The 12,576-nt window shown below is 44.3% G+C and overlaps 2 protein-coding genes across 2 annotated transcripts in view; both read left to right on the top strand.

Annotated features, from left to right (window-relative positions):
• Positions 1–56: 56 nt before the first annotated feature.
• On the top strand, positions 57–10,599 carry NOL8 (nucleolar protein 8). Its single transcript, XM_008636073.2, is given in 18 exon segments — positions 57–572; positions 715–777; positions 1,558–1,636; positions 1,940–2,087; positions 2,964–3,032; positions 3,334–4,476; positions 4,478–5,215; positions 5,503–5,619; positions 5,943–6,062; positions 6,387–6,471; positions 6,825–6,969; positions 7,483–7,566; positions 8,129–8,355; positions 8,358–8,402; positions 8,488–8,614; positions 9,061–9,131; positions 10,098–10,180; positions 10,528–10,599. Coding segments are annotated over 18 exon segments (3,537 nt in total). The 5' UTR covers positions 57–433; the 3' UTR covers positions 10,582–10,599.
• Positions 10,574–12,576, top strand: part of LOC103617735 (histone-lysine N-methyltransferase 2D) — an 11,167-nt gene continuing 9,164 nt past the window's right edge. Inside the window, exons 1-2 of the mRNA XM_017737291.1 lie at positions 10,574–10,743; positions 12,448–12,558. Coding sequence (XP_017592780.1) covers positions 10,596–10,743; positions 12,448–12,558 — 259 coding nt within the window. The 5' untranslated portion in view covers positions 10,574–10,595. The remainder of the gene's footprint in view (positions 10,744–12,447; positions 12,559–12,576) is intronic.

The following is a 12,576-nucleotide window of genomic DNA, read 5'->3' as shown; positions in this document are numbered from 1 at the left end:
TTGCACGTGGCGGGGGTGAGGCGGGCCCGGGGCCGCCTGCGCAGCTCCTCAGTCTGGGGGTCCCTCGGCATCTCCCGGGAGGGGAGGGTTGGGCTGTGGGCGGCTCGCGTTCCCTCCATAGGGAACCCTTGGGTTATATTGCAAAGAGCCGTCTGCACTTACGCTCGCGCATTTGGTTATATGGTTCAGGGTTTTAAAAACCCCCCAGCGCCTGAACCCCGGTTCCTGCAGCAGCGCGGGATTTGCTGTCGCTGCGCTGGAGCAGAGCGTGTTACCTACTGCAAATCAAAGAGTGCTCTGCTTATAGGGTTCTTCATGGCTTTCTAATGCGCTGATTTGTCCCTGATTCGTTGTTCTAATCACATTGATCTGTTTTGTGTCCTTGCAGAGAAACAGAGTGTGTGTTCTGGGTGTCACACCTTGGCTTCTGAGCATGGAGAAGGAACAGGTTTCCAAACGTTTGTATGTTGGAGGGCTTGGCCATACGATTTCCAAGGCTGAACTGGAAGAAAGATTTGGCAAGTTTGGGCGTGTTTTGGAGGCAGAGATCATTACCAGAAAAGATGATCAGGGTAACAGTTTTCTTTCATCTTTTAAAAGTTAATTCCTTTTCTATTTGGCATGTGAAATGGAATTTTTGCTTCAGAGACAGGTCAATTTTAAAGGAAACCTTGAAACAACATGGAAATTAACTTAACGTTTGTCATTCACCAGGGAACCCTACGAAAACTTTTGCCTACGTCAGTGTCAACATTTCTGATGCAGATCTGAGAAAGTGTAAGTACTTTTTTGTTTTGGTTAGTTACGTTTTTGAGGCAGGTTACAGTGCTGATAATTCATCTCATGTTGTCACATCCAGCTGTGGTCACAGTAGAGCCTTTTTCATTCTGTTGTCAGGTTGATTCTCTTCTCTTTAAGCTGCAGTTTTATGGAAGCTGCTTTGCTGACATTTTCAGAAATTGCTGTGAGCAGATTGAAAAGATTCCTTGTGACTGAAGTCGGTGATTTGAGAGTTCCAGAGATTTGTAGAAGGGTCTGGCTTGGAAGGGACCTTAAAGATTATCTCGTTCCACCCCCTGCCATGGGCAGGGACACCTTCCACTATCCCAGGTTGCTCCCTGTTCAACCTGCCCTTAAACATTTCCAGGGATGGGGCAGCCACAGCTTCTCTGGGCAACCTCTTTGTTTGTTCTAAGCCTTTCATGAAAAGGAAATGTACTTCAAATGCTTCCATCAGGTCTATAAACCATTGAAATTGACTTATGTGAGAGGAAACCCAGAAGAAGAGCTGATGCAAAGCTTCTGTTGTAATGTGCCCCTGTGTGTGGGGAATGCTGCCATGAGGCACTTCTGCAGTGAGCACTTCAGTTTTGGATGTAGACCTGGTTTAAGATTTGGGTATTGGCCCTTTCAGGTCCAAGCCTAACCCAAGTTAGCAGTGAGGTGTAAGGTCATGCTGAGGGAGCCTCAGGTTGTCATAGAAGGAGGTGTAGTGAGGTCTGTGGTGTGTTTTCTGTTAACATAGAAAAGACTCATTTCCATCTCTCTGTTTTGCAGGCATGTCAATTTTAAATAAAACAAAATGGAAAGGGGGGACCCTGCAAATTGAGTTGGCCAAAGAAAGCTTTTTGCAGAGGTAGAAACCAATCTTTTCAAATGTATGCTGTTGCTAAAATCACCTTTTTTCTGCTTATCTGATAATATTATGGCTGTACTTCCATCTTCTATGCTGTTATTCTTTCAGTTTTTGTAGATTCTGGTGGGCTGTTGATGTGTGTTTTATGCTGCAACGTGTTTTGCATCATTATTCCCTTGAAGGTGATGGGTGTTAATTCTCTGAGTAGTGAGTGGTTGCTGTTCTGTGGGAGGGGATCACTGCCAGCTCCAATTCTGCACCTGGGCAGACCTTTTTCCATGTGTGATGTACTTTCTGGTACAGGCTGGCCACGGAGAGGGAGGAAGCAAAGCTGCAGAAAGAAAAACCACAGAGAAATGACCAAATGTGTCTGTTGGAATCACTGAAAAAGACTGGAGTTGTGGATTTCCACATGAGAGCAGTACCAGGTACAGAGGTGCCAGATCATAAGGTATGGTGGGGGTAGATGTGTAAGAGAAATAAAACAACAAAAAGCAAGCTCATTGCATCTAAATTCATGCCAAATTTATGCTTATAAAGAAACTTCATTATTCAGGGTGACAGTCCAAGTTGTGAAAAGCACTCTGAGGAAAGACCTCGTGTGTAGACCTGGAGAAGGGTCCTGTCATTCTTTGCAATGTCTGGAAATAATAATGATCATTCTGTCCTCTCTTGCATGTGAAATGAAGAAATGCTTCATTCCTCATCTATATTGGGAATATCTCTGTGTCACCCTTAAAAGCTTGTTAAGAGAATGTGTGACTGATTTCTCTACACCACACAGCTTTTGGTGGCTGGCTTGGGCTTCAACAGAGGATCAGGGTCTGCACATGCTTACAAAATTAAGAATAAATTCACTGGACATGCAGATTTAGGCAACAAAATTTATATTTACTACAAAGTTTCCAAAACTGTTTGCTAAAGCACAGAATGGTTTCGGAGGGATTTCTAATTTTTTTTTTTGTGGGAAAGGAGAAAAAAGCAAAATAATAGTGATTCTGTCTTTGTAGGTACCACTGTTTATTCATAAACCAGAAGCCCTATATTAAAAACAGCACATGTAAAGCAATTTAGTTCTTTATTATCACTCTTTATTTGTAGGTTGTTGAAATTTAGTTTTTTGGTTGGCTTTGGTTTGTTTGGTTTTTGAGAAGGAAGCTGGCCAAGTTGCATGGTAGGGCTCACTAGAGAGAACAAACAAAAAAGAATCCATCACATGTGGTTCTTCATTAATGTTTTTGTTACTTAGAATAAACATTTGTTTTATTCCAGAGTTACTTCCACTTTGTACTTTTTATAAACACTGATTATTTTTCTTTTCTTTTAGAAGTGGGTTGTTGGAAAATTTGGCAGAGTCTTGCCTATCCTGCACCTCAGGAATCAACAAAAAAATAAAATATCCTTTTCTGATTGTTTGGGCTTGGACACAACTCCCTTCCTTTTGTCATATGGAGAAACAGTTGGTTAACAGTCCTAATTTTACTTCTCTGTCAGGCTTAATTTACTGAATCCCCCAAGTAAATCCTGCACTAAGTTTGTGTGACTTGTTTTCTACTGCAAGTCAGTTGTTTAAAGGCTTATGGTCATGACACAAAAAAGAATTCTTTGCTGTCCTTTCCTGCAGAATTCAGCCTGTTCATAAAGCCCTGAGTCTGCTGAAAGGATCGGGGTGTTTCACATCCTTAACTCAGACTAACGTGGTGAAATATGACCCCTCAAAGTACTGCCATAACCTTAGGAAGCTGGAGCCAGACCTGGCACATGCAGCTCCTGTATCCCAGCTCACCTGGCACCTGGAAGGGGGAGATGACAGCACAACCAGGAAGCGGCGAGGGGAATTCCCTGGGATGAGAAAACCACTGAAGAAACGGAGGCAGCTGGGCAGCGAGGCCTTGAATGGAGCAGCTCTGTCCTCTGGGTGTCCAAAACACACAGACTCACCACAGCTCAACCAGAAATCAAAACCCAAACCTAGTGAGGAGTTGGAGTTGCTTCCAGCAAGGAGGCTTGATGGGAGGATACCAGGGAGAGGTTTATTACCAGATCAAAGCAATGCAAATGGAGTTGCAGCCAAAAATAACACAAGTGTTTCTGATAGTGACATTGATTCTGAAGAGGAGATCAGAGCAATGGTAAAAAAAGAGACAGAAAGACATAAAGCTGAAAATGTTGAGACTGGAAGTGAGCACTTGGAAGTTGTTGGGGATAATTTTGAGTTAAAATACAGTAGTCATTGGTCCTTAAGCAATTCAGATGCCATGAAGAAAGCTGTCAAAGGAAGTAACAGAGAGAAAGAGACTATGGAGTGTGATAATGGTTATGATTCAGCAGATACAGATGAAATTATTGCTGAAAGTAAAACTCCAGAAGATTCTAAACAGGGGAAGGTGAAAAATAAAGAAATATTAGCTAAAAAAAAATGCAGTTTGGTAAATGGCTCCTCACTGAAAACTCATAGTTTAAAAGAAGAGCGCATTGAAAGAAAAGGGAAAATGAACAAATCCAAAATTGCTGCCTTGCAGAGTACAGCAACCAGCAGTACAACAGAGATACATGATAGTGACAGCTCTTGCTCAGAGTCTGAGAAAGGGGAGTCTGAAATCAGCTCTGATTATGAGTCCATGATGCAAAACTGTTATCGCTTAGACCTGACCTTGGATGACTTAAAAGCACTGGCTACAGAAAACACTGGGACACCTGCAGGGGGGTCAGGCAGTGCACAGAGTCCTTGTCAGTCCAGTGCTGAAGATAATCCCAAGGATAATATTGTAAATAAAGCAAAACTTCCTAAATTTCATCCTGCAGTTAAAAAAAGTGTCTGTCCTGAAGATGTTCTGGCTTGATATTTTAGCAGGGGAGGAGGATGCTGTTGAGGAAAGCTCCAAGGGACAAAATAATTCACATTTGAAATACCAGCCCTTCAGAGGAATGGGGTCCCTTTGTGTAAAAGAGTTAAGTAAGGACAGCACTGAGTTAAAGAAGAAGTCTGTAGAAAGTTTGGGACTTGAAGCTTGTACATCTTATTGTGGGGAGGAGTCATCCAAAAATCAGCCAAAGAACCATCCATCGTGTTCACTTGAAGTCAGCAGCAAAAAGAGACACAAAATGCCTTGTGAACAACACAAGGAGCTGTCAGCTGCTGCCTCCTCAGCAGCTGGCTCCAGGCCTCATTTGCAAGGGAAGAACAAAGGTGTGAGTTCTCTACAAGACCAAAACTCAGAGCATGGAGCTGCTGCTGCCAGTACTGATCAGAGTGATGGGAGGAGTGACACGGACAGTGATGCTGCAGGGGCCCAGGAACACATTAAACAGCAGCTGAAGAGCCCAAAACGGCTTTCCAAAACATTTAAGAGGAATACATGCAAAAAAAATCCAGAATGTGAAGGTAATGAAGGTGGGAATGGGAAGACAAGCCTTCTGGAAGATAAGGAGCTTTGTCTTCATGCTGCTGCCTCAAAAGAGCCCAGTACAATAGAGAAACAGCTCCAGGACAACCAGAGGAGGCTGGCAGCTCTGGAAGAGAGATACAGAGAGAGAGAATTACAGAAGAAACTCATTCAAGGAGCTCTTTCTAATCTGGTAATTATACTCACAACTTGTACCTGAATAGTCCACAGTACAAGGAAGAGGGTAATTAATACATATGGAGCATGATGCTTTAAAATCAGTCTCGAATTTCTGATGACATTGCCAGTTTTCTTTTGAGAGTATACAAAAGGCTGCATACCCCATCCCTGGAATACCTGTAGAGTTGCAAGAGGAATAGCAGATTCCTCTTTTTGTGTCATGGAAATGTCTTTCAGAGAGTCATGTCTGAGGGCAGCAAGTATTTGATGTGTTTGACTTGACAGTTGACTCTTTCCTAGGATAAGCAGCCAGCAGAAAAGCACAAACACATCATATTCGATTCCGATGAGGAAAATGAAGCTGAAGTGGATGAGATGTTGAAAAAAGATGCAAGTTCAGGAAATATGCATGGAGAAGTAAGTGTTACTGGGAGAAGTTTAGTGTGACATAATCAGTTGAATTTTTATACCAAACTATCTCATGTTGTAACACCTGAGTTACCCTTTGCATGGGTATTTTGCCCATGGTAAAACCGAACAGTCGTAACTGTAAAGCAGAATTGTACAAGGTGTGTGCACAAGGTAAGATTCGAAGCATGTGGATCAGGAAGGGAACTGGTTGTGCAGGAAATCCGCTTTTTCAGCTAAACTGGAGAGCACATGAACAAAGTTGGGACTGATTTATATTCTCAAACTTATGTAAACAGCTGCTTTTCTCTTTTTCATTCTGTGTAACAAAGGATAAGTCAGCTTCCAAACCTTCGGGCAGACTGTTTGATAGCAGTGAGGATGAGCAAGAGGATGCAGATGATGAGCGATTCAAAATTAAGCCCCAGTTTGAAGGCAAAGCTGGTGAAAAAGTGAGTGAAGCCATTACTGTAACTGAGTTTTCTGTAGGTCTCCGTAACACCGCTTCAGAAGAACACAACTTGTATCTTTTCATTCTTGCTGAATACGATTTTTATGAACTTACAATAGAATTCCCTTAAAGGAAGGAAATAATGTGTGGTGGGGAGTGGGAGGAGTTTGTCTGACATGGTTCTTCGTATAAAAAGAAATTACTGGAAAAGGCGTCAAAAGCTAAAGGTAAAGAGTATGTTACCATAATTATAGTAAAAAAATCAAAGTTACTGAATGATGATTTCCTTCTCTGGTGCTTAATAGCATCTCTTTCATTTGTCCAGCTCCTGAAGCTGCAATCCCGCTTTGGCACCGATGAAAGGTTTCGCATGGATGCTCGCTTCCTCGAGAGCGACAGTGAAGAAGAAGGTAAAGCTGATCAAATTTCCTGGCTACTGGTAGTCATAGAGCCTTTCAACAGCCTTTCTTGCTTTACTGGGATCTTGTGTAGAGCATCTGTCAGTGGCAGAGGAGTTGCACAGTTGAGTGATGCAAGCGGGGAACAGGTTAAATAAATGCCCTGACTTTTCCATGAAACAGATGCCTGTGACATTTCTAATGAAAGATTTTCTACAGTGCAAGGGAGAAAACCTCTTAGTAGCTTTAAGATAAAGGAAGTGATGTGTTTATAGGCATGAACTCTTCTAGTACTGTAGGAAATGTTGTGCATCCAGCATTACAGGCTTAGCAGAGAAAATAGAATGTATTTATTTTTCTCTTAGCAGAGACAAACAGCCTGAAAGCAGATGAAGAAGAGGAGCTTGCTGCAGAGAAAAAGAAAAATCTGCAAATACTGGGAAGCCTCCTGAATATCAACCTGGAGCAGCCCAAGCCAAATAAAACAGCCACGAGTGTGAAGAAATTCAAGTATGAATCATCCACTATCAGTAAAGAAGGAGGTTTAGGAAGGTTAAGGTTTTTTAGGAAGGCAGCTGAAAGACCCTGAAATCTTTAAATTTTGAAGGATGGGCATAAAGGGTTCTTGTGTGTTGTTTTGGATTTTTTGCTGCTTTGGACCATTTGAATTTATGCAATGTTTGGTACTAAAAGAAATACATCCATATCTATATGGATAGCTGTATTTATGTAGTTCCTCAAGAGATTATCAGTTGCAGGTATAAACTCATTGCATAACACACAAGTGAGGGCTGTGTTTTACCTGAAGTATTGCTGTTTGGTTAAATCCACTTCTGCTTCTATATTGCCTGAGCCAGACACTGACTAGAGGGTGCTTCCTAACTGCCAGTTATATTTTGGATTGATTTGAAGCTTTTTTGGTAAAACAATGTGAATTTCGGTCTGACTGTAAAGATTTGGGGTAGCTTTCAGTTAGGCATTTAGAATGTAAAATGCTGTTTCTTCTCCTTTCTATTTTTGTAGAGATATTAATGCCCTCCGTTATGACCCCACAAGAGAGGACCATGCAGTTTTTGAAAGGAAACCAAGTGCTACAGAAAAGGAGAGGTAGTGTTACAGCTTGGTAACTACAATTGTGTTGTTTTTTCCCGTGGAAAGATGGTTAGGGCAACAGACTGAGTTGGAAACTATGCAGATTGCTCTGTTTTTAACTTAGTTCTCTCTGTGGTTGCTAAAATCAAGCTATAATAGGAATTGTGACCACTAAAACCAGCATGTAGTATCGTCTTTCCTCCTAGTCCATCTGTTCTCTGCCGTAAGTGAAGGTGAGGAAGCTCAATACAGGGACCTTGAGATTTGCAGGTCTCTGAGAAAAGTGTATTAACTCTTGACATTGCTATTGGCAGGAATCTGTGCTAAATACCTGATTTCTGTGTTGCCACCTATTAAGTGAAAAGTCACTTAAGGGGGTGGCTAATTAAAAAGGACACTTGTTCCTGCCTTTAGACTCAAACCTCAGATGTTTCCCCACTGCTTACCCTTGAAAGTGAACCACTCCTTAGTGGGCTTGGATACGTTTAGGGAGACAGAAGAGCAAGGTGGCTCTTAGGGAAGCTGTCTTTGGAAAGGACATGTGCTGTGTTGCTATCCTTAAGCAATCTGATTTCAGGAAAGCCAAAAGGAAGAAGAAAGAAGAGAGTGAGACACTGCCTCAAGTGTCTGAAGACATCTATTATGATATTGCTGCTGATTTAAAAGACTTGTTTGGATCGTCAAAGAAAAAAACAGAAAACACTGAGGACATACCCTGGGACAAAGAGGATGTGCAGGACTCTGTCCCAGGTGACCATCTGGGACCTTTGCCTGCGAACGACGTAGCTCAGGAGTCGAGTGCTTTCACTTTTCCTTCTTTGGAGACACACAGGAGTCGGGCATGAAAGAAGGTAACAGCAGAACCCTTCTAACGGTGCCATTCCTAGGAAGAGCTTAAGGCAGGCACTGCTTTCTTTTTTGGTGCTGTTATTGCAGAGCCTTACATACTTGGACCAATAAAACCGGTGAAAGTCGCATGGCAAGAGGATCCACGTTTCCAAGACAGCAGTTCTGAGAGTGATGATGAGCCTGAACCATCAGAAATTGGAAAGGACCAAGAAATGCAAGTTCCATTTGTATTTGTTCTCTCCTTGGTTGTCGTAGTTGGATGCTGTGGGCATATTAAGAGCAGCACTCAGGAAACGGGAAACGGACATTGCACACCTCTGAGCAGTGAAAGTCATCTTGGAAAACCGTCTGTGCTGCACCGAGTCAAAACTCCCAGCAGCCCATTTGATGTGAAGCTGAATATGAAAAGAGAGAAGTTGAGCACAAGAAATTAACTGGGTCGTTTTGGTTTGACCAAACCCAAACTGAGTTTGGCCAAAAGCCAAAGACACAGTCAGTTTTCTTTTAAAAAGTGGGGTTTTTATAGAAGGCTCTGTTTGGTTACTGTGGAGTAAAGCTCTTCAATGTTTACCATTTCTCTGAAGCGCTGCAGCTTTAACTCGCGTTCATGGAATTTGATAGTGCCTTTTAGGATGCTAAAATCCCTTTGTACTTGTCTAGGTTTCTTTCTTTACCACACACGGAAAGTGCTAGAGTCTTCTTCTTCTCCAAAGATGATGAACGCCTAAGAGGTACAACAGAACTTATTCACCCCTTTTGTATTTTTTTCCTTTTAAACTCTTACTGGAATTCAGTGAGGAAAAAATGCTGCCCGCTTATGAATGGTTTGTAGTCAACATTTGCCACCCTTACTTGGGGTCTAGGTTGTGCTAGAAGCCCGTGAGGAAGTCCTGGCAAAATAAAGGCTGAGCAGCTGTCTGGCTTTCTTTTCTTTCAGATAATTGCCTAATAGGTATCCGGACTTTTGGAGCTTACCAAAAAAATAGTCACTGGACAAGTTGCCTAGACATTTCAGACCCTTTCAGGTATGCAGAACTTATTCACCCCTTTTGTATTTTTTTCCTTTTAAACTCTTACTGGAATTCAGTGAGGAAAAAATGCTGCCCGCTTATGAATGGTTTGTAGTCAACATTTGCCACCCTTACTTGGGGTCTAGGTTGTGCTAGAAGCCCGTGAGGAAGTCCTGGCAAAATAAAGGCTGAGCAGCTGTCTGGCTTTCTTTTCTTTCAGATAATTGCCTAATAGGTATCTGGACTTTTGGAGCTTACCAAAAAAAATAGTCACTGGACAAGTTGCCTAGACATTTCAGACTCTTTTGGGCATATATATAATCGTAGTGCTCTGCAATCTTCCAGGCTATCTGATTTACAGCATGTGTTAAAATGGAGATCTCAGTCCTTAGCCAGCATCAGCTTTCATCCTGGTGTTGAGCTTTTCCTGGAGCAGCTGCTATTTCACTGCAATCTAGATTTCAGCATGTTCAGGAAAACTGCTGCTGCCTTTCATTTCTCGCAGTACACGAGGCTGTAACACCGAACATTTCTGTTGGAGCTCACGTGTGGTCGTGGGGGGAAGCGAATGGGAAGGATGTGGAGAATAGAGCTGCTGACTTTACTGCTGTGTTGCTCATGAGTGATCCAAGCAGCAGCATCATCAGAAGTGTTTAACCCTTATAATTGGTTCTTTGTTTTGTGCAGAGGGCCCAAAGTTATTTTGTAGATCAGTAGAGCTCAGTGAAGAAAAAGAGGGTTGGGAAGACAGACGTAGATTATTGCTTGAGGTGAGTATGAAACGTCTGTCTGTTCCCTGGTAACTGTGGCTGAAAGCTGAGCACGAGGAGGGAACAGGGCTATGAATCTGCATGAGAAATTAATTCAGGACCTCAACAAGAGCCTGAAACTTTGTAATTACCAGAGAACAAAAGTGGTTTAGTATACTGGTGTGTATAACATCAGGTTGTGATGTCACTCAGGTAAACCACTAAATCTCTGCACGTTACGGGACAGGACCAGAGACTTAACTGTACATAGAGAAAGTGTTCAAGAGAAACAGTGAGTTTAGAGACTTCTCCTAATAGTGGATTCAGAAACTTCTCCTAATAATACGTTGGATTTTTACCATTTTCAGGAATGAAGGAAGAAGCATAAGGACGCCAAAAGAAAAGTGAAAGCAAACCAATAAATCTTCTTTTACTGATGAGAAGCGTGTCATGTTTCTTCCTTGAAGAAGTTGCAAACCAATGTTACTTTGGAAATCCTTTCCAAGATCTAATAGGAAAAACTTTTGGCCAAAACTGTCAGCCTGTGTTTCTGAATAGGAATACGTGTCCTGTGTCAATTCAAGGTTTGTACCAGGGTTTGGGGTTTTCTGTGTGTAGGGCTTCAATGTCAGTTGCTTCTTGGCCGGACTTTTGATAATTAGATCATGTAACGAAGACTACATTTTACTGTGTCCTCGTGTCCAGTGCTCCACAGGGTTGGGAAAGAGCAGGTAGCTCTGTGTCTATACATAACTTGCAGGGGCAGCACAGGAGCAGCTCCCAGGGCCTGGGGAACAAGGAGGTTCATGGCGCTGAGGACAAAGTGTCCAGAGCTCGGGATTGTCCGGCTGAGCTCTTCTGGCTCCTTCTGCTTCGAGCCCTTGCCGAGACACAGGTTCACTACAGACCCCGGGGTGCCACTTCCCAACTTAGCCCTCTTCCTCTGCCTCCTCCCTGCCTCCTGCATAAAGGCACTCCCTGGCATTGCACCAGCTGTGCCTCCCTCCTAGTTCAGTGAAGGCATCCTTGTCCTCCCAAGGTGCCTCTCCCATGGAGTCAGGAAAATTGATGAACTCCCGCTGCCCCAGCATCAGGCAGGTGCAGGGTGTCCCTGCTCGTCACCCCTTGCTTTCCAGGGGTCCCGCTGATTGTTCTAGAAGCCATTGATCTGGATTTTCCAGGAGCATGCTTGCAAAGACGTGAATGAGAAAAGGCCAAAAGAACGGTTTGTGCTTCTCTTCTAGCTGTTTTTTTCAATATAGTTATTGGCTAGTAGGAAAGCATGGACCAAACTGGCAAAAGTGCCTTTCATGTGGGAAGAGCATCCTCCTGCATTTGACTTCTGAGTCGAGGACTGTTTCAAGCTCTCCAGTCGGATGCCCGCAGAAAACTCCCTCTGAATTCTCTGGGTTTCCATCAGAGTCAGTGTAAAAGCTGGCGTTTCTCAGGAGCTTATCACTAAATTTTCCATTTAATACTAAATGTCAAAGTTGTTAGTTCATAGGGTGACAGGATAATTGAGGTTGGGAGCCACGTGCGGTGGTCTCCAGTTTTATCTCCTGTTCCCAACACTGACCAGCAAGAGTATCAAATCAGGTTCCTCTGGGCTTTCTCCAGACAGGTCTCAGGGAAAACGTCGCTCCACCTGGGGCAGCTTTTGAATCTGTCCAGTGCAAGAGAGCCCACAAGCTCTCTGGGCAGCCGACTGCCAGGGGCAGGAGCCCTGGAGTGGGACTGCCTGAACAGCCCCTTTCTGCCAACAGTGCCACCCTCGATGGCAGCCCCAGGGCCTGGCATTTGACCCTGCACTTGCTGCAGGAGCCCCTGCCCTGGTTGGGCTCTGACCAAAGGCTCGGACCCATCTCAGAACCTCGGTTCCCAAGGGTGGCGTGGGACTGAGGCCATCGCTGCCCCTATTTTGGGTGCGCGTTGCTGATGTCAGAGTGGCCATTGTGACCTGTGCGACCAAGGCCACCAGAGGGAACGCTGGGCTCAGGCCGTGTGTCAGTGCGACCTGACAACGGGAGGAGAAGGTAGGACAGGGACGGGGCTGCCCAGGGGCCAGAGGGGCCCCACACCTCGGGGCTCTGGGCCTGTGCTGCAGGCTCACCTGCCTCTCCCTTCCCAGACGCAGCAGAGGAACATCCACGGGAGACAGCAGTGTTCCTCGGCGCGGTGACGGGAGAAGGCGGACTGGAGCAGGGCTCACGCAGGGCTCACCAGGGAGTAGTGCCCTCGTGGCTCTGGGCTGGTTCTGCAAACTCCCCACACTCTTCTTTCTCCCACAGAGGGAGAGGACGAGCACTTGGAGAAGACCGCGGTGTTCCTGCACGGGGACTCATCGCAGACCAGAACCATGGCAGAAGGGAAGCAGGAGGCCTCTGATGCCAGGGAGCCAGGGGAGGGCCAAGCAGCCC

This window comes from Corvus brachyrhynchos, unplaced genomic scaffold (genome assembly GCF_000691975.1).
Source record: "Corvus brachyrhynchos isolate BGI_N302 unplaced genomic scaffold, ASM69197v1 scaffold266, whole genome shotgun sequence".
NCBI lineage: Eukaryota > Metazoa > Chordata > Aves > Passeriformes > Corvidae > Corvus > Corvus brachyrhynchos.
Note: the sequence above shows the minus strand (reverse complement) of the source record. Positions and strands in the feature narration are given on the sequence as shown.